This window comes from Sminthopsis crassicaudata, chromosome 3 (assembly GCF_048593235.1).
Source record: "Sminthopsis crassicaudata isolate SCR6 chromosome 3, ASM4859323v1, whole genome shotgun sequence".
NCBI lineage: Eukaryota > Metazoa > Chordata > Mammalia > Dasyuromorphia > Dasyuridae > Sminthopsis > Sminthopsis crassicaudata.
The window spans coordinates 579,723,816-579,750,098 of record NC_133619.1 but is presented as its reverse complement, the minus strand read 5'-3'; the positions used below and the strand labels follow the sequence as shown (position 1 = coordinate 579,750,098).

Below are 26,283 nucleotides of genomic sequence, written 5' to 3'. Positions count from 1 at the left end.
TCAGTTGTATCTAATTTTATTAAGACAGCAAAGCATTTGAGTGGGGGAGGGAAAAAGGAGATTTCATTAGCATTTTTTCCTAGAATTGGTGGTATGGGTGGTACAGGGTTAGATCATTTGCTACACAAGTATTCTTTATTCAACTCCTGAGGCTGGGGGATTGTGCCTGGCCACTGGACCTTCCTCTGGAGATACATTCACATCCCCCTCTTCTCTAAATGCCCTATGAATCTCCACCTGGTCAGCGGGAATTCTGTAGGACCCTTCAAATGCCTGCGTCTTGGAGTTCTCGACTTCCTGAGTTGTATGTTCTTCAGTATCCTGAACCCCTAACTCAGAGACTCTGAACTCCTGGCTCCCCATGTCTTCAGATAACTGTGTCCCCAGTTCTTCAGGCCCTCTCTCTCCCATTTCCTCCTCTTTTTCTCTCACTTCAGAGGTCTCAGGGATGGTGGGACCTAGATTTTGGAAGCTATTTCGGACACGAGTTATGTACCGGCTCAGGATACTAACACCATCAGGGAGCCGAGGAGTCCCACCTTCAGCCAGCGTCTTCCTTACACCAGCCACCTCACCCTGCAGTCTGGACACTGTCTTGGTCAGCTCTGTGAGTCGGTTGCCAAGGTCTAGAGAAATAGAAAAGAGTAGGGGGGAGTATGGGGATGTGTTTCCCACCTCTGGGGGCACCTCGGAAGGCCCCAAGTTGAATAAACTTTCCATGAGTCACCAATCTCAAGAGAGCTCGGAACTGTCAGAATGGGCCTTTGGGGAACACTTTGGCCTATGGGCTGGCACTCATTTGCCCTCAGAAAGTTTTAGGCTTATGAGAGGAGAGGGGAAATTTAGGAGTGATTCCAGGATCAGTAGAGCTAAACACTTGGATTGGTGGGTTGCCCTCAGAGAGAGCAAGTCCTTATGAAGGAGGTATTCAAGAAAAAGAGGCAGACTAAAGACATATAGAAAATCAAAGGGTCCACAACCCCAGGTCTTGGAATTTGGGGAAAGGAGAACAGGGTCTGGGGAACACAAAGGCAGGGAACTGAGAATAGGGACCAGCTTCAGAGACTGACCTTTCCGACGGCTTTCTTCAAACTCACGCCTTGCAGTCTCAATGTAACGTTGCACCAAAGCTTTGATGACTCGTACTCGGTAGGAGCCCCCCTCACCTTCCCCATTCCCGGCCCCTACCCCAGAGTTTGCCTGGAATATTTAGAGAAAAGAGAATTTGAACTATCCCTCAATGAATGTACTTCCTCCAAATTCTTCCTGCTAGGGTATTGCAATAACTTTCTGCTGGGTCTGTTTGCTTCAAATCCCTCTCCACTCTAATCCATCCTCCATTCAGTCTCTAAAATGATTTTCATAAAGTCTGGGTCCGACCATGTCACATACTCTTCTTCCCTCCCCAATAAACTCCAGTGGATCCCTAATGCCTCCAGAAACAAATAAAAATGTTGTTTGACTAAGCTCCCCTTCTACTTTCTGGTCTTCTCAACTTACTCTCTGGTGGTCCTCTTCAATCTAGTGACACCGGCTTCCTATCTGTTCTACAAACAAGATACTCTATCTCTCGGTTCAGGGCATTTTCTCTGACTGTTCCCCATGCCTGGGAATCCTCTCCTTCCTCTACTCTGACTCCTGACCACCCTCGTTTCCTTTAAATACCAATAAAATCCCATCTTCTACAGGAAACCTTTCTGAGACCCTCCTAATTCTAGTAATTCTCTGTTAATTATCTCTGATTTATCCTGTATATACCTTGCTTTGGACATATGTGTTTGCATGTGGCCTCCTTTATTAGATTGTAAGTTCCTTGAAGGAAGGAACTTTCTTTAGACTCTTTCTGTATCCTCAATGTTTAGCACAGTGCCTGGCTGTGCTAAATAAGTATTGATTGATTGATTGATAATTCCCACCACTCACAAAACCAAAGCCCAGGGGAAAAGATCAGTGATAGAATCCCCAATTGGGAGTTCTAGATGCCAGGGTCTCATTCCTATTCAGAGGTGTAGGGAAATTCTTTTCTGAGACAGGTAACTATGGGGAGTAATTAGGGGTAACAGTTAACTAATAAGTGACTTTATTATGGCTCCTCCATAATAAGTCAGTGGAAGAGCTGGGATGGGAATCCAGTTCTCCCAACTTCTAGCTTAAAGCTCTTCAGGAAGAAGGACAGATTGGACAGAATGAGGATCCTATGCCCTCCTTCGCCTTAGTTTGTTGCTGGGTAGGCACTTACCTGGCCATAACTCCCTCTTTCCTGAAACCCCCATGAATCACCTGCTAGGTTATAATTCTGACAGCTAGCTCCCCATGGCTTTTGGGTATGGCCCCTTGCTTGGGGCTTTGCTTCTCCCCATCCTCACCCTATTCTGGCTTGGGTGAGCTGCAGACAAACCCTATCTCTTCTTTAAAAAGGCAATCTTGCATAAAGGAAACAGCACTGGATTTCATGTCAGGGGATTTGGAACTGAATTCAGGCTCCTAAAGCTACTTTGTTTTCTCAGGTGAGTCATCTTACTGCTCTGGGTCCCAGTTTCTCTGTAATAAGCTATACATACACTATCCACCTTTCAAAAATATTGTAAAGAAATTGTTTAAATTCCATTGACACTATTGTCTTAGCCAGGCTATGACTAATCCCTGTATTTAAAATTACAGAATGATACTATTTCAGAACTAAGAAATATGTGCTCCATCACTCATGGTAGAATTCTGCTTTGGGATCCCAGTTAATTTCCCCCCAAGCCACTTAAGCTTCTCTGCACAAATGTCAACCTCATTAGGGCAGCCCTGAGGAGAGAGGGGGAGTAATCCATCTTCAGGCAAGTTGGGACAACTAAGGGAGAACAAGATCTTGACAGAGGACAGAGACAAAGCAGCAGTAAATAGCTTTAAGGAACACTGCTAGTTAGAGAGGGCTCCCCACTAGCTTGAGGGGAGATGGAGAGAGCAGCTTTTAGGTGCTGGTCCCTTCTTGTTTGACATCTCCCTCACGAGGACTAGTCCAGATAGACTCAGAGACAGCAGAAAGACACACAGGCAGATATGGATGGAGTTCACCATCTGACAAACTAGGACAAATGTGAAACATTTGATAGATTGTGGGACGTGGAGACAGAATGGTGCAGACATGAGATGGACGAAGAGAAAGATTAGGATCGATACAGGGCAGCTGTAAGATAGACATGGAACAAGCAATCAGATGGGACACTCACGAAGGTGGGGATGGGGGGATAGGCAGGCTCCTTGGTCTTGCAGCAACAGCAACAAAAAAATCGGAAGATTCTCCTAAGAAAATTGGGTGAAGAGTCAGGGGGGATGGGATGAAGGGCTAGGGTTAGGTTAGATCATAGGAATGAGGGATATGAAAAGGAGGTTGGGGGATGGACTGGGACTTGGGAGAATTGGAGGCTGCAGGGAATTCTTGGAGGAGGAATGGAGGCACAGAATAGGGGGATGAAGGATTGGAGGGATGAAGCTGTGGAGCTTCTCTTAACAATTTACCTGAGCAAATAGAAGAAGGCCTTAGGTGAGGGCAAGATATTGAATGGAACTGGCAGTGTCAAGCCCTCCCGAAAGAAGGACAGGTAGAGCTTGGAGCGGGCAAATTTCCATTCCACATCAGCATCATCCTGGGGGACGGAGATGGGGGAGAAGCTCAAAGACCCACACCTCCCTGCCTACAAATCTACATTAATCCCCCTTCTCCTCCTCTATTCCCCATCTCCCTTTTGCCTTCCATTTCCCTTCCCTTCCCTCTCCTCCTTTATATCCCCATTTCTCTTTGCCATTCTTTTCTGCTGCCATCTCTAATCCCATTATCTTCCTTTTTCCTTTTCCTTTCAGTTCTTTATCCACCCACTCTTGATTATCCTTTAATCTCCTTCCACAATAGCCCTTTTATTCCTCAGCCCCTTTTTCATTCCACTTTCCAACCCCTTTCCTTCTCTAACATGCTGTACCTCAATCACCCAGTCTTTTACCTTAGCTTCTGCTTTTCCATCCTCCTTCCCTTGAGAGGACTCTTGGTCCTCCCGATCTCCTGTTCCATTCCCCTCTCATTCTCTGGATCCATCCCTTAACTTCATGCTTTTCTCCTTTTCTCACCAGATACCTCCCCATCTTTTCCCCCAGCATTCTAATAAAAACATGTATATATTTCTATTTTGTGGTGATGTTGTGAACATGTCCAATTCTTTGCGACCCTATTTGGGGTTTTCTTCAAAGGTATTGCCATTTCCTTCTCCAGCTCACTTTACAGATGAGGAAACTGAGGCAAACAGGACTAAGTGACTTCCAGTGTCATACAGCTAGTAAGAGTCTGAGGCCAGAGTTGACCTGGGAGATAAATCTTCCTGAGTCCAGGCCTAATGCTGCATTCATTTTTGCCACCTAACCGCCCATATATTTTTTAATTGCACTTAACAAATAACTTTCTGATAACAAGTTTTGAGACAGGCTCACATGATCATAGATTTGAAACAAAGTAATCATAGTCATTTAAGTCAACTTCTTCATTTTTAAGATTCATTAATTCATTCAACAAGCACTTAGTACTTATTCTAAAGAAATGAGCCTCAGAGAAGCCATTCAGTAAAACACAGGACCTTTACATATTCAACAAGTCAATCAGCAAGCTTTTAAATCCACAAGCTTTTAACTAAGGTCTTCAGACTCGTCCAATCTTATTGTCTTCAAACCTCCTTTTGTCCCTCTCTTGGCTTCCTAACTCAGCCACAGCCCTAACCCTTCCCAATCTTCTCTCCCTCCTAACCCAAGCCTTCTTCATCCCCATCTCCTCTCCTCCTTGCCTATAGAATTTCTTTAAAGTCCAATTTAAGGGTACCTCCTCCTGGAAATCTCTGATCTCCCTTCTCCTCCCCCCTACCAAATAAAGTCCTCCATTATGAGCAGTATTGTATATTCTAGTTATCTACTATGAATATCTTAGATCTCTTTAAAAAAGACCTTATTTTTCATTATGGCAAGTACTGGACTTTTCTCTAAATTTTGCACCTTCTCCAGTGCTGAATTCAGGGATCTGCATAAAGTAGGAATTTAAAAAAATGTTCGATGATTTGAAAAGAATCTCCCATTATCACATTTTCTCTTAGTAGACTGAGCTCTGGAAGAGCAAATATTAGGTATTTCTAGTACCCCATTGCTCCCATATTTACCTCCTTCAATCAGTTTTTTCCTCTGTAAAATAAGGGGGTTGAACTAGGTGACTTCTAAAGTCCTTCCAGCTCTAAGTCTATAATTATATACTATCCTTTGGGTCCTTTCCCTCATCTTTCTGCTGTCTTTCATGCCCCTCCTTTGATCCAAACTGTGTTCCAGGTCCTTGCTTCTCTTCTATCACCCATTATCCCCTTCATCTCCCAGCAGGTCTTGGGTCTTCCTCTGCCCTTCTATATCCCTACAGGTCCTTTGGTTTCCCTCTGCTCCTCCATCTCCCCTCATCCCTTTCATTTGCTTATAGGGGCTTACTCCCTTGCTGCTGTTCTAACCTCACTCATTCCCATCAACTCCTTTCAGGTCTTTGGTCCTTTTGCTCTTCTATCCTTTTACAAGACCTGTGTCTCTTTGGAGGTCCTTAGTCTTCCCCTGCCATTCTGCCCTCACTTCTCTCCCACCTCAATCTTCTGGAAGGAGTTGGTGATCATGGCAATGAGCATGTTGAGCAGCACGATGACCATGACGATGGTGAAGATGCCATAAAGAGCGCGGCCCACAAATTCGGGCACCAGGAACTGTGGCATGTCCACCACACTGTGCTCTTCCATACCGAACATTGTCCAGAACAGAAACTGGAATGTCTCATTGAAGCTGGGAAAAGACGTGAGTTGTGGATCAGAAATAGGGCTGAGCTAACCCGGGTCTCTGCTTTTCCCTTTCCATTAATGTCATTGTCTACAGAAAGCTGACCATCTCAGTCAGTGACAGAACCACATAGGGTTGGGATGCTGGGGATACTGCCCAATTAAGGTATTCTGGGACTCAGCTAGAATTATCTCCTTATGCCAGTGGAAAGGGAGGATATTGTAAGAGATAGAGTATTGGACTTGCAGCCTGAATACAAATCTTGACACAGATATTTACTAGCTGGGTGACTCTAAGCAAGTCACTGAACCTCCTTGCCTCAGGTTCTTCATCTGCAAAATGGGGAGATAAAGGCAACAAAGAGGATTTTAAAGATACAAGCCTTAGATTAAAACTGCACTAAGATTTTTAGGAAGAGTATAAGAAGCAAGGAGACATATGATGGCACCATAGATAAAGAGTTGGGAGATCTGACTTTGAGTGTTGCTTCTGAATTATGCTGATTATATGACCCTGAGCACCAGGCAACCCTGTAAGACTATAAAATGGAAAGAAGGTACCATTCTGATTTTCCTCCCTTGAGTCCTCCATGTCAATGAAACCACAGGTCTAGTTTCTATCCTACTGGGAGAAAAATAAATATCAAAAAAGAGATGTTTGGAGGGGAGGAGATGCTGAAAATTGACATAGAGAAGGCAGAGCTGCTCAATTTTAATTTTCTTCCTGTTTTCTCTGTCAAGGAGATTAGCCTTTGCTCTGGAAAGGACAAAACGCAAGAGGCTAACAGGGAATTGATATTCAAGATAAGTAGGGAGATAATAAGGTTGCACCTAGTTGTCCTTGAACTAGGACATGACCCAGAGAACTATAGGCCCAGTTCTTTGAAGAGCTGGAAGTCATGATTACTGAGTCATTACCATCAATATCTGAAAGATTGCAGAAGAAAGGAGAAATGTATTGTCCTGATTTTCAAAACACAAATGATAGAACAGTGATCCTGACTTAAATTTCTGAGAAAATTCAAGAATAAACCATTAAAGAGATGGTTAGTGAACATCTAGAAACCAAGCAAGCAATAATTACAAAGAGCCAGCATGGTTTTAAGATTTGGTGATACCAATCTTTCTTTGAAAGAGTTACTAACCTGGAAGATAAAGGGAATGTTATGATTACTATTCACCCAGACTTTAATAAAACTTTTTGTAAAAAGTATCTCATACTATTGATATGGAAAAAATAGAGTATTACAAAAGAGAGTTAGAGCCAAAGAGTAGGTGTTAATGGCTAATATCAATGAGGCAGTTCTTCGTTGGAATATCTCTGATGTCTAGCACAGAACCTGGCACACAGTAGGTACTTGATAAATGCTTGTCAATTGGATCATTCGATTTCACCCCAGAAATCTGTGCTTGGCTGAGCAGTTTTGATATTGTTATCAATGACTTGGATAAAGACAGATGCAAAGATGTCACATGTGTCCTAGAGCTAGCTATACCTTACTTGGTTTTTAAATTTTCAGTGTGAGCATTAACACTTTGGAAATCAGCAAATGCCTCACTTCAGGACTTGATTTATTGTTCTGTTGGTTGTCTAGAATTAACAAAGTGAGAGAGAAATGTTAACAATGCAGATTAAACCTAAAAAGTATATCCTAAGTAAATAGTTGGATATTTTACCCAACCAAGCTGCTTGTTAAATATTTGCCAGCATGACATTCCAAAGAAAATCAGGTTGCAAAAGGATTTTGATAGAACAGAAAGCATTGGACTTTAATCTAGCATAATGAAATTCATGTGGGATAAATAGGAAGTTTTATACTTGAATTAAAAAAAATCATATTCATAAATATAAGATAGGATGGAGACAGGCAAAGTGGTAAATGAGTGTGAGAAAAAGGCCCCCAGGAAACAATGGCATCAGCTGGAGAGGCAGGAAGAAATCTGAGTTGGCAGATTTCATGGCCCAAGGAACAACTAGGTTCTAGGGGATCAGACTGGGGTTTGAGTATTAGGAAAAGTTCAGAAAGTAGCACAAAATAAAAATCCTGAGGTCCCTAGGATGACAAGTAAAGAAGCTGGTATTCCCAAAGAAAATGATATCAGGCCAGTGAGGTTGGAGGTCCAGAGAGGAATTCTGTGTGACCAGAATTCTGTCCTATCTCCCTGATGACAGGGTTCTCCTAAGAGGTCCTGAAATCATCCTTTCTCACCCTGAAAGTGAATGAATGTGTAGGCTTCTCCCTGTGGGGTGTTCACAGAGAACAAATGATGACCCTTAGAGAAAGTCAGGCACCAATAAACAGGTGAGAGGAATTTAGGCTTGGGGGAATTTAGGGGAAATGGGAGCCTTCCCTACGTCCTGGATTATATTTCCCAGGTAAGCTAGAGACTTTGCCTGACCACAAACATCACAAAAGATTGGAGCTAGAAGAGATTTTTGAGATGCATAAAGTCCAGTTTTTTCATTGGCACAAAGAGATGGAATAACTTGACCAAGGCCATGAACCAGTCCTGCTTGTTGAACTGGTCACATATTTTTCATAGTCCTTTCTCCACCTCCTATTTGGCAGCTCTCCCTCCTTGGTCCTTGAGTTTTCTCTACAATAACTCTAGGAGGTCTGCCCCCTTTCCCAGGCTATACCCTTTGGCTATCCCCTACCCACCCTCAAATCCCACCTCCTTCCCCAGCCCCCAGCCCACATACTTGCCCAGCCTCTCAGTCTCCTGGTAGGGTACATAGATGTTGTTAAGACCACAGAGAAAGGCCGTCAGGATGATCATAAGGATGAACATGAACCTGTAGAAGGGTGAGGAAGGCTCAGACATATGGCCAGAGTTAGACTCTAAGAGAAGTCAGGCTTTGGTCAAGGGAGCCATTGGCGACTTTTTCCTGTCCTCTCCCCTTGTGTCTGTCCCCATCTCCCACCATCAGCCTTTATTTCTGGGAGGAAGCAACCCAGAAGGGGCTAGAGCAGGAAGAATGTTGGCTAAGCAAGAAAACCCAATTGAAACTTCTGTTTAGCTTCCAGGTAAGTTAGGATGGAATCGGAGTGCAGTCAAGGCTTTAGGTTCTGGATGATGACTGAGATGGGTCAGAGTGAGGATCAGAATGAATTAAGTCAGGTTAGTGGTGCAGCTGGGAGGTGAAGTGGTTAGAGCCCTGGAGTCAAGAGGGCTAGAGTTCAAATGCAGCCTCAGATCCTAGACAACAGCGGTATCACTTAATCCTGATTGCCTTGGGGGAAAAAAAGGGAGTAAAGGCTAGGGTCAAAAATAGAAGTAGGATAAAAAGACGAGGATGAGCCCTAAAGAAGTTGAGGGTTAAGATGGAATTGGGATGAGAGTTCAGTTGAAGGTGGCTTTCTGGAGGAATAGATGAGGATACATATAAGGGTTGGTTTCTGTGTAGGGGTGAGGGTTTTAAATTAGAATTTGGATAGTTCTTCTTAATCTTGTTTGTGTCAGGAACCTCTTTGGAAGTTTACTAAAGAATAGGCTCCTTCTCAGAAGGTTTTTAAGTATTTGAAGGAAATATTCAATTTCCATGATTGGTTAGTGATATTATTTTTCCTAACCTATTTCATAGACTCTCTGAAATCTATGATAAAAAGTCTCTGAATTAGGGTGATAGGATAAATTCAGAATCAGTGTTAAGGTCATGTAAAGGTTATGATGAAACAGGAAATTCTAAAATTCATTTTCCTGGACTTAAAGCCTTCTGAAGTTCCTGCCAACTCAGAGATTTGGAGAGTCCATCATTTTTAGGATGAAGTCAAGGTCACAGTTGTTAAATTAAGAAATGACCTGAGGCCAGGTTTCAGATTGTGGTTTAGGTGAGGGTTAAGACCAGTATTCTGCTCTTCCATGACCAGCTGGTGAGGAGGCAGGTAAGCGGCAAATGACCAGGTCTTTCCAAGACAAAGGAGTTTGGTGGGATCACCAGAAAGAGATGATTTCCCCCCTCCCACACAGAGTCCTGAGGAGCCCAGGGACCTGCATGAGAAGTTGCCCTCACCGGATCATATCATCAATCATCTTGCCAATGGAGATCTGCAGGGTGCCCAAAGACTCGTGGGCAGGCAGGATGTAGGCCAAGCGGGTAAAGCTGAGCATGCTGGTGATGGCAAATAGGACTTCAGCCACAAACTGGGGGTCTTCCGTGCGCCACTCACTGCGCTCTGCTCAAGGGAAGATGTGGAATGGTTGAGAAGAATTCCCTCACACCACATTAGGAATTAAAGTGGCATTCTCTGGTCCATAAGGGATGATGAATTAACCCACCTACTTTACAGGTGGGTTCTGTCTGACAAACTACTTTGAACTCTGGAACTGCTACTTTCTTCACCAATTTCTTCCACACTCAATTTCCTTTCCCTTTTCTCACCACTCCTTACCTTGTCTTAACAATTTGTCTTATTGATCTTATCTTGTTTTTATTGACTTTTCTTAGAGCTCTACACATATGATATTATCCTCATACCAATCTTGGGAGGTAGGTATTATTATTATCCCCATTTTTATACATGAGGAAACCAAGCGAGTCAGAGGTTCTGTGTTTCATTGAAGGTTACACAGTTAATAAATGTCTAAGGCCAAATTTGGACTCAGATCTTACTGACTCCAACTCTTGCCCTCTATCCACTTTGTCACCTAGCTGCTAATATGAGATGATTAAGCTCAGCTCATCAGATTTCATCACCACCACTACCATTGGATTAGAAATCAGAAAGATCTGACTCGCATTTACTAGCTGTGTAACACTAATTTTCCCTAAGCTTTAGCATCCTGTAAAATGGAAGACAATAATAATTTCTGTTTCCCAGGATCAAATAAACTAATGGATGTAAAGCACTTAAACTTCAGAGCTATAGAAATATGATATATTATCATTATTATTATTTTCTGGTTGGGGAGATTTAAGAGTTGAGAGCTTAGGGACATGATGGTCCAAAGGGGTTTTAAGAGACTTGAGCATCTTATGGCAGTGGCACATCATATTATGAAACTGGGGTGCATCTAGAAGGTAGAAATCACAGGATGAGATGTCATTAAGCTAAGTGGGACTAGAGCTCACTGGTCAAGGGAAACATGAATCTATGGAGACCTTGGAAGGCTAGAGATCATAGGGTAGGGACACTTGGGTCAGGGGAAGATTTAGAGCACAACTGTCTGTTAAGAAAATAAAATTCTATGAGGAAATACAGGTACAAGATTCTGGAAAGGCCTGGTAAAAAGCATCTTAGACAACACCTTGATATTTGCTTGATTGTGCATATTTGTTACAAGGGTTTTCTTTTTATTTCCTTTTTTGGTGGGATCAATGAGGGGAAGAAGGAAGAGAGAAAAATAGATTTTGCTCATTGAGAAAATAAAATTTTAATTCACAAGGTGGAGGCATAGTAAGAATGCAAGCTTTAAAGGACTTATAGATCACAGAGTGAAGGGATTGGGGGTCTGGGGAACGAGAAGGTGGGAAAATTGTGGAGTTGGGAAAATGCTGGAGGTCTGATGCAGGATAGACCTTATGGGATTTGGGAGGCTCCTAGAAGACCTAACAGTTGCCAAGGGAGGAGTGTTTGGGAGTTTGGGAAGCTGAGGTTCTGGAACAAAAGTAGTAACCGCTTCAGGACATGGCACTCACCAGCTGTGGTGAAGTAGCGACAGGCAGCACCATCCGGAGCAGCCTGGCAATGCAGCCTGGCTAACACTGCCAGGAGCACTCGGAGGGCAAAAGCAGCCAGATATAGGGACAGGATGACCACATCCAGGAAGTTCCACCAGTCCAGGAAGTAGCTTCGTAGGCCTTCAATCCACACCTCCTTACATTCAAACCATAGGAAGCCTGTGGCCAGAGGTCAGGGTGGGGAGAGCTCAGCATGGGCCTCAAGTCTCTCCCCAAGGTGGGGTCACCTCCCAGGACTGGCCACCCTCACAGATTCAGAGACCTGCTGATTTGGAAGAGACCTTAGAGATTTTTCTTAGAGATTATTCTGTTCCAATCCCATTTACAAAGGGAAGCAATATCAAAGTCCAGAGAAAAAAGGACTTGCCTGTGCTCATAAGTAGCATCTCCAGCATCTGAGAGAGCCCTTTCCCAGCTCTCCCCACTACTAGGGACTTCTTTCTTTCTGAGATTATTTCCAATTTTCTATTTAGATACAGATATACTTGTATAACCTTGCATGTACATAGTGGTTTGCATTAGAATGTGATCTCCTTGAAGGTGTTTTTACTGTGTTTTTGCCTTTTTTTGTATCCTGAGTACTTAGCACAGGGTCTGTCTGGTCCATAAACATTTAATAAATGCTTCTTGACTTGACTTTGACTCAATTTAACCTCCTATGGGAGGCTTTCTTGACCTCTATATTTGGGAAGCTTTTAGAACTACTTCGTGTTTGCTGTGTAAAGAATTTTGTATTTAATTATATGTATACATCCCCCTCCATAAAAGGAGAAGTTCTTTCATGGCGGAATTTTTGTGTTTCCTAATAAATGTTGGTTGTTTAATTGAAATGTCAGAACCAAGACTCAAACTCAGGCAAGTCCTCTGATTCTCTTTCCATTCATTACAAATGCTGCCTAACTGATGTCATGAAGGGACTGCATGTGGGACTCAGAAAGGGGAGTTAGTGATACAGCACGAGTTGGAGAGTCCTGGTTTGAATGTCAGGTCGGCTGCTTACAACTTGTGTGATTTTGGACAAGTCACTTCCCTTTTCTGGGCCACAGTTTCCACATCTATAAAATGAGGGGAGTGAACTAGATGAGCTAAATTAAAATTCCCAGGTCTAAATCTTATGAAGTTCTTTTAACATTACAGGGTAAATATAAGCAATTGAGGGATGCTAAGATTCCAGGCTGAGTGAGTGTACTTGGTTTAGAGAAGATTCAAGGAACAACAATCACTGTCTTCAGTCTCATCAAGGCTATCTTGGGGCAGAATGAGTGACATTTTCTGGGTAAGCCAAAGGATTCCTGAACTGAGGTTCCCACATGGGTGAAGGATCCTCAGCCAGGGGAGTCATTTGCCTTAGCCCCCCAACCATCCCTCATACCTGCAACCCAGATCATGTGCAGTGAGTTTTCCCAGACACTCTGGCTGCGACCCTTGAAGGTACCCAGCTGAGTCTCCATGACCAATGACTCTCCCAGGAGAAAGATGAGGAACCATAGGTAGGAGGCTGAGTGTAGAAGAAATTTGAGCACTGGGATCTTCAGCAGACGACCCAGCTGTGGGAAGAGGAATAACTATGAGGCTTCTGAGCCAGCAACTAGACTTCTTCATATTTCTTTTTTAACTGTACCAGACAACATTCATTTACTATAGACTTAAGAATATGTCACAGAGGGGCAGCTAGGTGGCGCAGTGGATAGAGCACCAGCCTTGAATTCAAGAGGACCAGAGTTCAAATCTGGTCTCAGACATTTCCTAGCTGTGTGACCCTGGGCAAGTCACTTAACCCCAGTCTCAGAAAAAGAAAAAAAAATTGAGTTGAGTTGGGTTAGATTGGATTGGATTTCTTTGGGTAGAGTTAGATTGGATCTGCTTGAGTTGGGTTAGTTTGAGTTGCTTTGGTTTCTGTGACATATTTTTTTTTTCCCCCCTGAGGCTGGGGTTAAGTGACTTGCCCAGGATCACACAGATAGGAAGTGTTAAGAGTCTGAGACCAGATTTGAACTCCTGTCCTCCTGAATTCAAGGCTGGTGCTCTATCCACTGCGCCACCTAGCTGCCCCCTAACTCAACTCAATTTAACCCCTTCCAACTTGACCCAATTCAATTTATCCCTTCTCAACTTAATTCATCTCAACCCAACTCAACTCAACCTAACCCAGTTCTATCAACCTCACTCAATCCAGCTAATCCTATCTCAACCCAAACCAATCCAATGCAATCCAATTTAACTTAACCCATTCCAACTCAACTCAGCCCAACACAACTCAATTGAATTTAATTCAATTTAATACAGACCAATCCACCCACCTACCTAGTACATTCTTATGGTTTTTTTTTTTTTTTTTTTTTTTTTTTTGTTTTTTTTTTTTTGAGGCTGGGGTTAAGTGACTTGCCCAGGGTCACACAGCTAGGAAGTGTTAAGTGTCTGAGATCAGATTTGAACTCAGGTCCTCCTGAATTCAGGGCTGGTGCTCTACCTGCGCCACCTAGCTGCCCCCAAGATTTTTTTTTTTTTTTGAGGCTGAGGTTAAGTGACTTGCCCAGGGTCACACAGCTAGGAAGTGTTAAGTGTCTGAGACCAGATTTGAACTCGGGTCCTCCTGAATTCAAGACTGGTACTCTATCCACTGCACCCACCTACCTAGTACATTAGACTAAATTTAGACTAATAAGATTTGTGTTCCAGTCCTAGCCCAGATAGGTCTTATCTATGTGACTTTGGTAAATCACTTTACTTCCCTACCTTTGTTTATTATTTTTTGAGTCACCTACCCTCAGAGTTGGAAGGGATCTCAAAGACCATCTAATATGTCTTCATATAAGAATTTCCTACTGAAGATCTCTAGTGAAGCCCACTACTTCCAGGTAGCTCATTTCACTTTGGGATTATTTTAATCATCAAGGATATTTTCCTCCTATCAATCCTAAATATGTCTCTTTCCCAGCACTCCGTCCCAAACACACATTTTCCTCTGAGGTCAAGCAGAATAAGTCCAATCCCTCTTTGATGGGACAGTCCATCAAATACTTAAAACACAATTATCCTGTCTTCCTACTAGACCTATATATCAGCAGTTTCTTCAAGCATACCTTTTGGGACCATGCAGCCTGACATGGTATAAGCTCTCTTTGGCTGCTCTGTTATACTGCTATCTATATAGAATAATGATGATGATGATAAATGGCATTTATATAGAACCTACTATATGCCAGGTAGTACTAAGCACTTTATAAATATCATTTCATTTGATCCTCACAACTCTGCAAGTTAGGTGCTGGTATTATCTCCATTTTACAGTTAAGGAAACTGAGGCAGAGTTTAAATGACTTACTAGGGGTCACACAGCTAGTAAGTGTCTGAAAGCTAGATTTGAACTTGGGTATTCCTGAGTTCAGGCCCAACTATAAACTTCACAAGGTCTAGTTAAGGAGACAGGACTCGGAAAGATCAGGAACTCTAGGATACTTGTGCTAAGGACTCTATGAGAGACACAAACTGTACTATGGGAGAACTCTCTGATCTTACTATGAGAATGCCTGACTTGACACCTACTTTTACTAGCCATTTAATCCTGGTTCCTTTACCTCTTTAATTCTCAGTTTTACCCTTTGTAAAATAGGGATAAGAGAAAAGTACTCTCTATATCAGAAGCTGCAAAAGCTTCTGGGGAAGTGACAGGAGGCAGCATGTACCAGGCAGGCCAAATTAGCACCAACACTCCAAAAGCTACATCCTCTCAGACCCTGGTAGAGAAACAGCTGGGAATGGAACCTAAGAGACCTGTTAACTGCGTGTCCCTAAGCTTCCAACCTCGATATAAGTCTGGACCCTACAATCATTCTCTAAGGGGACAACCCTTGTGGAGGCAGGGTCTGCCATACCTTCCATCACCCAACTGCTGCACACAGGCAGGTTATGCCCTTCAGCCCCAGGAACAGCAGCAAGGATATCAGCAAATCTGCCATAGGCCCAACATCTCTAGGGGATTCTCTAGGGGGATGTCCCCTATAAATTTCTTCTACAGGGTCTTTTTGTAGCCCCTGCATCTATCCTCAGCAGGCAAAGCTACTAAAAATCAGAAGTCTATTCGCCTCTTGGTCCAGTCAAAGGATTTAACTTTAGAAACAGGTATGATTTGATTAGTGGAAATGACCTTTAAGAAGATGTATTAGTATGAACTTTCTCATTTCATTAGCTGAAGCCTCCTATCTATGTTCTCTCCACCAAATGGAATATGAAGCATCTTGTTTCTGTTTGCACCCTCAGTGCCTCCGCAGTGTTCTGTACCTAGCAAGTGCTTAATCGGTGCTTTTTCATTAATGTCATTCATTGAGATAAATGTGAGTTATCATCAATCAATCCATAGACATTTACTAAGCACTCACCATATGCCAGGCATTCTGCCAAAATCTGGGAACTCAAGGAGAGACAAAAACATAGTCCTTGTTCTCATTACCTTCCTCACAGAAGGTGGCTATTGGCACTCTGAAAAAATTGATTTGTAACCTGGGAGTGCTCCAGAAGAGGAAGCTGCTATTTTTAGCTTAGAAAGGGGGAGATTAGAATGGGCAAGGCAATTATAGAGGGCTTTCTGGAGGAGGTGAGAGCTAAGCTGCAACCTGAAGGTCAGAAAGGACATGGTACTGAGCACCAATGATCAGGGAAAAGAATTTGGAGTTATGGGACCTGAGTTCAAATCCTGGGTCAGCAGCATTAATGTGACCTAGGCCAAATAAATTAGCCTTTCTGGGTTTCAGTTTCCTCATATGTAAAAGGAGGGAGTTTGACCAGATGACTTCCAAGATCTGTTTCTAGCTTTAAGTCCATGTTTCTAACCCCCTGTTAAACTGATTCACATGGAACAACTTCTATCAGAGGGGAGAGGAGTGGAGAATGGGGAGAGGGCAAAGGGTACCTACCCTTGATTTGGGTGCCAGCCAGTAGCCCAGGCAGAGGAAGGGCATAGTGAGAAAGATGATGAAGGAGACAAAGAGCTTCCAGGCAGTGGTACTGCCCCTCCAGCCAGCTAGATTTCCACACCAGATGGAGGAAAGGACCTGCTGGCAGATGGGGTGGGCTACAAACTGAACACAGATAGCAGAGTTAGGAGATGACCAGGGTCTTACCACCATGACCCTATCCAATCCTCCTCCCCGAGGCTGTCCTTTGACTCCAAACCCCAAGAGGCCTAGAGGGGAGGAAGGAAATAGATCAGAAAAACCTAGCGACTATGGTTTAGGATGTTGTTAATGAGGTAGAACTTGGGATAAAGTAAGAAACCTGGAGGCGATTGAATTTAAGTGGGGTCAGTAACAGCAGGAGGGCTAGGCTGATTTTAGATACTTAGTGTTTTTGCAACACAGTTTCCTTACCTTCAAAATGAGGGGCTTAAAACCATGGAAAGGGATATGAATATGAAGGGATAAAAATGTTCAAGATTATTTAAATAAAATCAGAAAAATAATATACACAATGACTACAATAATGCAAACAGAAGGAAGAACAAAACTGAATACTGCTTAATAACTATAATTGACCCTGAGGTGAGAAAACACTTCTTCTTTCATGCATTACAGAGGTGGTGAAATAGGGATGTTGCATATTATGTTTACTATCAGACAAAACCAAATGAATTGCTTGATTTTGATGAACTTACTTTTTTTTCTTTCTTATAAGAGAAAACTCAATGGGTCAGGGGAAGAAGAAAGATCTATTTGGAAATGAATGTGATATAAAAACAAAAAGTGTCAATTAAAAATTAAATTGTATCTATTCTAGCTCCAAATTTTATTAATTTTGAGCTTTGATCAATCAATAAGCACTGAGGATATAAAGAAAGACAAAAGACAGTTTAATGAGCTCACAGTCTAAGGGAAGGAAGAAGGAAAAGACAAAATAGAAAAATGAACTACTACATATAGGATCACTGGTAAGTCGCCAACAAAAAGATTGTAGCATTAAAGGAAATCAGGAAAATAAATTTTTGTAGAAGATGGGATTTTAGTTGGAACTTGAAGAAAACCAGGAGGCAGAGAGTAAGAGGGAAAATGTTCCAAGTACAGGAGACAATAGTGAAAGAGAGGAGGAGGGAAGAGACAAAATGAGAAAATGAACTACTACATACAGTATTACTAATAAATCATCAATAAAAGGAAAGCTCCAGCATTAAAGGGAATCAGGAAAGTTTTTTTTTTTTTTTTGGTAGAAGATGAGATTTTAGTTGGGACTTGAAGGAAACCAGGAGGTAGAGAGTAAGAGGGAGAATGCTTCAAGAATGGGAGACAATCAGTGAAAATGCTTGGACTTGGGAAATGGAGTACCTTGTTCAAGGAAAAGCAAGGTCAGTGTCACTGTATCAGAGAAAACCTAAGGTGAGTAAAATATAAAATGCCTGGAAAGGGGAGAGAGAGCCACTTTATGACAGGCTCTGAATGCCAAACAGAGGATTTTGTGTTTGGTGCAGAAGGTGAAAAGACACTGCAGTATTCAACAAGGGTGACGTCATCAGGCTTGCTCTGTAGGAAAATCAATTTGACAACAGAGTGGAAAAAAGACTGGAGTGAAGAGATATTGTGGCAGGGAGACTGTAATAATGGCAGGCTACTATATCTGATGTGACTGATTAGGGCCTGAACCAGGGAGGTAGGTTGGAGGAGAGAATGATTTCAAAGGTAGAAATAAGACCTGGCAACAAAATGGATTTTGAGAGGCTCTTAGAGAATACTTAGATTGCAAGTCTGGGTGACTAGAAGGATTGTGGTATTCTCAACAGTAATAGGGAAGTTCAGAAGAAGGGAGGATTTAATGGAAAAGATTATCAGTTCAGTTTTAGACATAATGAATTTAAGATTTTTGTTTTAAGATTTCTATGATCATCCAGTTGGAGAAATCCAAAGGGTGAATAGTCAGGGCTGGGAATTAGATCTGAGAATCATTTGTACAGAGATGGTACTTTAATCCATTAGATGACCAAGATAAATAGTAAAGTGAGAGAAAAGGATCCAGGATAGAGCCTTGGGAGACACCCAGAATTACAGGACAAAGATATAGGACAGCAGAGTGAGAAGGAATAGTCAGGTAAGTAGGAGAAATAGGAGAGAGCAGTGTCATGAAAATCTAAAGAGAAGAAGGTAAAGATGATTAAAAAGCCAATCACAGTCAAAGCCTACAGAGAAAAAGACTGAGAAAAGACTGATAGACTTGTTAATTAAGAGATCATCAATAACTTTAGAGAAAACAGTTTTGATTAAATTAAATGACAAGATCAGAAGCCATATTATAGAAAGTTAAGAAAAGAATGAGAGTAAAGGAAATGGGATAATAGGATAAAAGAGTGAGATACTAGAAAGAAGAGAACAGTATGGAGTTGAACTTGTTCATTAATGGGTCAAGATGGAGAAAGAGGAAGAAGGTAGCCAGAGCTGGAGGAATTGCTGGTCACAGTAAAACTAAGAACAGGATTTGGAGTTGCAAGGGCAAAGGGAGAAGTGGAAGGATAACAAATTGTTATCGGATAAGAGAATTTCAGAGTCTAGGAACCTAGGCAGAACACTTGAGGGGGTTGGCAAAAACAGAGATACATGTGACCATCTCTTTGTATCTGAGGCAGGGTGGAGGAGTCATGGGAAATGACTAAGGGGAAGACTTGGAAGTAAAGATGTTTGAGGGAGTCAGTATGTATGTTGATGTCCCCTTGTAGGAGGGTAGGAGTTGGGGAGGAGGGATCAGTCAGGCCCTATGGCTATTTGTCCGGAACTCATGGAGGAAACAAGGGAATTTTGATTGACTGACAGTTATGGATTGAGTGAATCACAAAAGAAGAAAAGTTACTGAGTGATGGAGGGAGAGAGGGCTTGAAGTAAAGTGCCAGTGGGGAACAAGGAATATTCCAACTCCTTCATCTCAACTGGTGGATCCTAGAATGGGTGAAAGTGTAGTCGGTGCTGAAGAAGGTGGCCGAGGAATCTGTGGCATGAGGAGCCAGAAGATGGTGGGAAAGGAAACTGAGAGCGAGTTTGTCAGCTATGAAGCAGGGATTCCAGAAGAGCACGGTGGAAAGGGAAGGTGTCCTTACAGGGGGACACTGGCGTATTTGGGCAGTAGGGGGGCAGGTTAAGGCGAACTTAGGTTCTGTTGTCTTAGGCATAGGAAGAAGGAACTGAGGCTAGACAGGATGAGAGAAAGCTAGGAATAGGGAGGGTAAAGGGAAGGCCAAATTCGAGGGTGAGAGCAGGGGACCAGAACATAGTAGGGTTGTGGGCTGTCCCGGCTAGGGTCTCAGAATTAGGAAGGGGGATGCTTGGGGCTATTGCTGGGGGGGAGGGTTAGGGTCCATCTTGATGATGGAGGGGCTAATTTCAGGATAGGGTCCCAGGCTGGGCAGGGAGAGGGAGAGGGGAGAATGGGGCAGGGGAACAGCGTCTGACCCGCTTTTGGTTGTAGTTGACGGCTAGGCGCAGGCGGGCCAGGTTGGGGATTCCCTCTTCAAAGGCCTGGCCCAGGCCCTCGGCCTCAGTCTCACTGTCTTCGCCCAGGTCGTTGAGTACGGCAGTGACCTCACTCTGGTTGCGGCACATTCCGAGTAGCTCGAATCCATAGTCCTGGCTCAGCTGCTCCAGCGCGATGTACTCGGGCTGTGAGATGGGAGAGGGGCGCCATTCTGGCCTGGGTCTCCCAAGATCCACACCAGCTTTAAGTCTGCTCAACGGCCGGGCAAAGCCTGGAGTCTCTGCTTTAACCTGCCTGTGTCTGCTCCGCCCTGGGCCTTCATCCTTCTGCCCGGCTTTTCTCTACTCAGACTCTGCACTGTCACCCACCACCCGACCCTAGCCAAGAGGCAGGCTCTCTGGGCATGAGGAGACGCTTCCCCCCACGCATTCGGGGACCCTGTCCCTGATGGTCTCCTACCGTATGCCAGACACTGCTAAGCTTTGGAAGAAGGGTCAAAAGCACCAGGAACAAGGGGGTGATGTCATCTCCTGGAAGAACTGATCGCCATATAGAAAAAGCTTCCTAAAATCAACCATTCAAAAACCCAGTGGCAGTCTCAGTGAGGAGTGATGGGGAGCAGCAACAGTATAGAGGACCCTTTTTCAGACATCCCTAGGTCAGGCTGGAAGCCCCTTAAAGGTGTCTCCGAGGCAGGAGAGCCTTCTGTGGTTTTGTGATGGGGGCGCTGTGGCAGCAGACTAAGGGGAAGAGGCTGAGCCTTAGTTCCCCTCCAAGAAGAAAGGGTGGTGGTGGGCTGGTGAAGCCTGGGAAGCACACGCCAACCCTTTGTCTAGGCCAGATGCTCCGGCGTGATCTCCGACAGTGCGCCACAGCTCAGAGGTGACGGCCACTCTTTACTCCCGAGGAACAGGAGGATACGTCCTCCCTTTTCTCTACGGACTGGAGTGAGAAACAGGCTGGCAGACATGGTCATGGTCACTTTGTTTAATTATGCCTCAGTTTTTCATGGGAGGGTTCTACTGCCAGGGGAGTTACTGGGGAGGGATATCAGTGTTATAGAGAGGTGTCTGTGTATCGGAAGGGCCGTCAAACAAGGAATCAATAAGCATTTAGTGAGTGCCTACTATAAGCACAGGTGCCGTGCTAAATGCTGGAAGAACTCAGCATGGACGTGCCTAGATACAAGACTTGGGGTACCAGAGACTCCCGTACAACCGGCCGTTGTATATAATGTACATAGACGCAGGCATCTGTTATTTTGGCGTTCCCTATGTCGATGGGGTGCCCCAGGTTTAGTTGGACAGTTAAGCGTTGATAGCTTACATTATGTAGCACCAGGACACACGCCTGCGGAGGGTTATGGTACAGCGAGCATGAGTGACGGTGTTACTGTAAATGTGCGTGCCAGCGGCACAGCAAAGGATGCCAGCCTGAGACCCCTCACACCCGGGCCCTCATGGCTCCCGCCCCGCCTACGCCGAGCTGCGGTAAAGGCCGAATCTCAGAACCTGCGGGTCTATTCCGTGCCTGAAAGGAATCCCCTCCGTCTGGGACTGGCAGGGTCTCTCAGCCCCGTTAAAGTTCAAATCTATCTTCCTTGTGAAGTCTTCCCGACCACTCCGCCCCCCACGTCCTCTCCCTCCTGGGAACCCTTAGAGTGGAAGCCTCTCTGCTCCTCCCCCGCCCCCCCAGGGACCGCACGCTTCCTGAAGGCCGGAGCAGGCGCCTGCGCCCCCCCACAGCGCCCAGCGTAGCCCTCCGCTCCCTCCTGCGGTGAGACCAACCTTGAACTCCGGCTCCTTGCGGGCCAGACGCCTGAGCTCGCGGCTGAGCTGGAAGGCCGCCAGCATGGCGTCCTCACTGGCCAGGGAGAGGTGGGCGCGGCTGGCAATGCCCCGGTAGGTATTAATTCGGGAGAGGGAGAACTTGAGCAGGTCATAGCGGCGGGCGTTGCTGCACTCCAGACAAGAACAGGAGATGGGGTGGGGCCGGGCGATGGCATGGCCCTGGCTCATGAGCAGCTGGGCGATCTCGTACAGGTCCTTCTGACAGGCCAGTGTGAGCGGCGTGACGCCGGGGGCAAAGCGGGAGCCGTCTATGGAGGAGTCGAAGAAGGCCAGAGAGAAGGACTTGGTGTCCACCTTGCGGCCTTTCTCACGCTCCAGCCTGGCCAGCAGGCGGCGCACTACCGCGGGCTGGTTTGTGTCCACGGCCACCAGAAGAGCCTCGTGGATTTGCCGGAAGTCAAATTTGACCTGGGCCAGCAGAACCTCGGTGATGGCTTCGTGGCCCAGCCGGATGGCCAGGTTCAGAGCCTCTCTCCACGAGCGGTCCTCTGCCTCCTCCAGCTGACGCTGTGGCCCTCCCCCGCCCCCACCCCCACCCCCACCTCCATTAGCCTCAGTCCCCGCAGCTTCCAGCAGCTGCTGCACCAGGCCCAGCCGACCCTCCTGGATAGCACCGAGCAGGGGCGCAGGAAAGCGGAGCTTCCGGTTCACGATCTCGTTCCAGTTGGGTTGGGGCTAGAAGAAAGGAGATGCCAAGAGTTCAGATTCTGCAGATCTCTGTCCCCGGAGTCTTGAGCCCCACTCTTCCCTCTTCAATCTCTTGACCTGGGATGCATTTTCCCCCCACTGATGAGGACTTATCTCCCCCGTGGAGTAATCAGTCTTTTCCTGACTACTCCATGTCTCCAACCAGTGACTCAAGCCCTCTAATTCCACCTCCCAAGTTCCAGTCCTCCCCCTCTCCCAACTATACCTTCGTTGCCTTTTTCCACTCACCCTCTAAGCAATAATACAAGGAGCTGTAAATAAGATTTCTAACGTTTTATTTTGTGAAGGATATGAGTCAGAGCTCAGGTCTCTCTATGCACTTTGGTGGCTTAAAAACAATTTCTTTTTTTAAGACTAGGTCTCCTTATCTTAACCAGGGGCCACATACAGAATCCAGATTCCATTGTGATCTACCTAGAAGCTTTGACCTCCTATTTCTGACCTAGGCTTGTTTCCTTCCCTTTAGGCAACCTGATGTTCCCTCCCCCCTTAACTCCTGAGGGATCACTACATTAGCACCAAACTTAGTGGAGGGGGAGCACCCAACTGCATAGCTCTGATGTGCTGCTATACCTGCTGTTCAGAACTAACAATTTCAAGCACCACCAGCCTCAGAATCCTTAGCAACAGAGATTACAGGTATGTACCCATGCCCAGCTCTATGTATCTCTATATTACTCAACCCAACCTAACTTATGGCCTCATGGGAAGAAAGGAGATAAACTAAATTATAAAAGGTACTATGAACAAGGATTGACAGGTCTGCCTACCTCTTCCTTCCTTTGATGGCTACTTGATATAATGGGCTAGGACCCTAGACTTTTGGCTTCCAAAGCTCTGCTCTCCAAGGTACCTTCCACTGTTAAAATTGAAATCCTGGCACCAGTCCCTGAATGAGCCTAGGCCATAAATGATCTCTGCAGCTACCCCTTTTCGAGGAACAAGTATAAGTTGAAATAGTGGGGATACTTCTCCCTGTTGTTGTTTCTTGCCAGCTGCTTCTCCTCTCCCCCAGGGAATCCCTTGAGTCCTCCTGTCCAAGGCCCCCTCCCTGAAGCTGAAACAAACAGGTATACAGTAGCCCAGAGCTTCTGGAGATTACTACCTTGGGGCCTTTTCCAAACCCTCCAATACCTTCCTCCAGACAGGACCCCAACATTTCTAGGTCAATATCCCCTCTTGTCCTTAAGAATTTTTCACTCTCTAATTCTAAATTGAAAAGGGGAAGGGGTCTCCAATCTTCCCCAACCAAAAAATTTTCAGTGCTGGTCTAGTAGCTGAACTCAGGTTCTTTCTGGGAGAGTGGGTGGTATGCTGATATTTCATGAGATCTTCAATGAAGGCAAGAGAAAAGGGTGGTGGTAAAGTTTCTTACCGTGAGAGAATCCATGGCTTATACCTTTCAGGTCTTCTTTTTCTGTTTGCTCCCTTTGGGATACCCAACTCTTTCTTATGCACCCAGACCCCGCCCTGGGCTGGGCCCTGCCCCCTGCCAGGACCAGCTGCGCCCCATCCTCTGCTCCAGCTTTGCCCCTCAGAGACCTGGAGATCAAAGACACATATTAGAGCAAGTTTGGGATGGAGGGGAGGGCAGGCCGAATGTGGCACAGCAACTGGGGAAGAATAGCAGGATGGGAGGAAGCTTGGCTGGGTCCTTTGAGCACAAGCACAGAGATGGTTTAATTCTACTTGTCCCCAAATCCTCAATAAGTAGTCATTCAGCTTTTATGTGAAGACCACGTGATACCTTTAAAAAGTCCATTTTAGTTTTGGAAAACAATGCTATGTTCAAAATGTTTTTCCTTTTATTAAATGGAATCTTGTTTTCTCTGTACTTTCCTATCATTGGTCCTAGTTCTGCCTTTAACCAGTCCCCATATGGGAAGGCTTCCAGGCCTCTCTCCATCTAGGTCACTCTTTTCTGTACTTGTTCAGCATGTAGGATTTCCTTCTCCAGGCCTTCCTGGAGACATCCATGTGGCTCAATGTCCAGCTGTTCTTATCTCAGTATAGTCCTGAAGGAGGGGAAGGGTCTTTCTGAGGGGAACTCTTTCCCCACTACTGCTTCTTCTCCTTGTGGGCTCTCTCCTCCTCTTGTTCTTTCTGGTCCATCATCCCTTGTCCCATTAGGCTACTGGAGGCAAAAGAGGGAAGCTTTCCATTTGATAAAATCCAACAGCCATTCCTAATAAAAACACTTGAGAGTATAGGAATAAATGGACTTTTCCTTAAAATAGTCAGGAGCATATATTTAAAACCATCAATAAGCATCATATGTAATGGGGATACACTGGAACATTTCCCAGTAAGATCAGGAGTGAAACAAGGTTGCCCACTATCACCATTATTATTCAATATTGTATTAGAAACACTAGCCTCAGCAATAAGAGTTGAGAAAGAGATTAAAGTAGGTAATGAGGAAACCAAATTATCACTTTTTGAAGATATGATGGTATACTTAGAGAACCCCAGAGATTCTACTAAAAAACTATTAGAAATAATCCACAACTTTAGCAAAATTACAGGATACAAAATAAATCCACATAAATCCTCAGCATTTTTATACATCACCAACAAAATCCAACAGCAAGAGATACAAAGAGAAATTCCATTCAAAATAACTTTCTATAAAATATTTGGGAATCTATCTACCAAAGGGAAGTCAGGAATTATGAGCAAAATTACAAAACACTTTCCACATAAATAAAGACAGATTTTAATAATTGGAAAAATATTAAGTGCTCTTGGATAGGCTGAGCGAATATAATAAAGATGACAATACTCCCTAAACTAATTTATTTATTTAATGCCATACCAATCAGACTCCCAAGAAACTATTTTAATGATCTAGAAAAAATAACAACAGAATTCATATGGAAGAACAAAAGGTCGAGAATTTCAAGGGAATTAATGAAAAAAAAACCAAACAAATGAAGGTGGTCTAGCTGTACTTGATCTAAAACTATATTATAAAGCAGCAGTCACCAAAATCATTTGGTATTGACTAAGAAATAAATTACTTGATCAGTGGAATAGGTTATGATCACAAGACAAAATAGTCAATAACTATAGCAATCTAGTGTTTGACAAACCTTTGGGTTATCCCAACTTTTGGGATAAGAATTCATTATTTGACAAAAACTATTGAGAAAACTGGAAATTAATATGGCAGAAATTATTCATGGACCCACACTTAACACCATGCACCAAGATCAAAATGGGTCCATGATTTAGGCATAAAGAATGAGATTATAAATAAATTAGAGGAACATAGGATAGTTTCTCTCTCAGACTTGTGGAGGAGGAAGGAATTTCTGACCAAAGAACTAGAGATCATTATTGATCACAAAATAGAAAATTCTGATTATATCAAATTTAAAAGCTTTTGTACAAACAAAACAAATGCAAACAAGATTAGAAGGGAAGCAACAAACTGGGAAAACATTTTTACAGTTAAAGCTTCTAATAAAGGCCTAATTTCCAAATTATATAGAGAATTGACGCTATAAGAAATCAAGCCATTCTCCAATTGATAAATGGTCAAAGGATATGAACAATTTTCAGATGATGAAACTGAAACTATTTCCACTCATATGAAGGTGTGTTCCAAATCACTATTGGTCAGAGAAATGCAAATTAAGACAACTCTGAGATACCACTACACTCCTGTCAGATTGGCTAAGATGACAGGAACAAATAATGATGAATGTTGGAGGGGATGCGGGAAAACTGGGACACTGATGAATTGTTGGTGGAGTTGTGAAAGAATCCAACC

At 44.0% G+C, this 26,283-nt stretch overlaps 2 protein-coding genes across 5 annotated transcripts in view; one reads left to right on the top strand and one right to left on the bottom strand.

Annotated features, from left to right (window-relative positions):
• On the bottom strand, positions 1-24,023 carry LOC141563600 (short transient receptor potential channel 2-like). Of its 4 annotated transcripts, XM_074304931.1 has the most exons (14): positions 23,884-24,023; positions 21,738-22,475; positions 20,410-20,514; positions 19,929-20,135; positions 16,422-16,586; positions 12,881-13,055; positions 11,467-11,667; positions 9,841-10,003; positions 8,530-8,622; positions 5,640-5,832; positions 3,508-3,635; positions 3,219-3,291; positions 1,071-1,200; positions 1-626 (listed from the first exon to the last, which is right to left on the bottom strand). In XM_074304931.1, the coding sequence occupies exons 1-14, from the start codon at positions 23,896-23,898 to the stop codon at positions 136-138; spliced, it is 2,877 nt and encodes a 958-aa protein (XP_074161032.1). In that variant the 5' UTR covers positions 23,899-24,023; the 3' UTR covers positions 1-135. The 4 variants fall into 4 exon arrangements, with proteins under 4 accessions (XP_074161032.1, XP_074161034.1, XP_074161033.1 ...); XM_074304933.1 differs by lacking the exon at positions 11,467-11,667; XM_074304932.1 differs by lacking the exon at positions 20,410-20,514.
• RNF121 (ring finger protein 121) overlaps positions 21,777-26,283 on the top strand; it is a 121,500-nt gene continuing 116,993 nt past the window's right edge. Inside the window, exons 1-2 of the mRNA XM_074304939.1 lie at positions 21,777-21,851; positions 22,975-23,147. The gene's annotated coding sequence lies outside the window, so the exon portion shown is untranslated. The remainder of the gene's footprint in view (positions 21,852-22,974; positions 23,148-26,283) is intronic.

Coding starts and splice junctions, on each gene's coding strand:
- LOC141563600 (XM_074304931.1), bottom strand. Junction 3,636..5,639: donor ACTCCTTCCAGAAGATTGAG/GTGGGAGAGAAG, acceptor TCCGTCCCCCAG/GATGATGCTGATGTGGAATG. Junction 3,292..3,507: donor GCCTTCTTCTATTTGCTCAG/GTAAATTGTTAA, acceptor CAATTTTCTTAG/GAGAATCTTCCGATTTTTTT.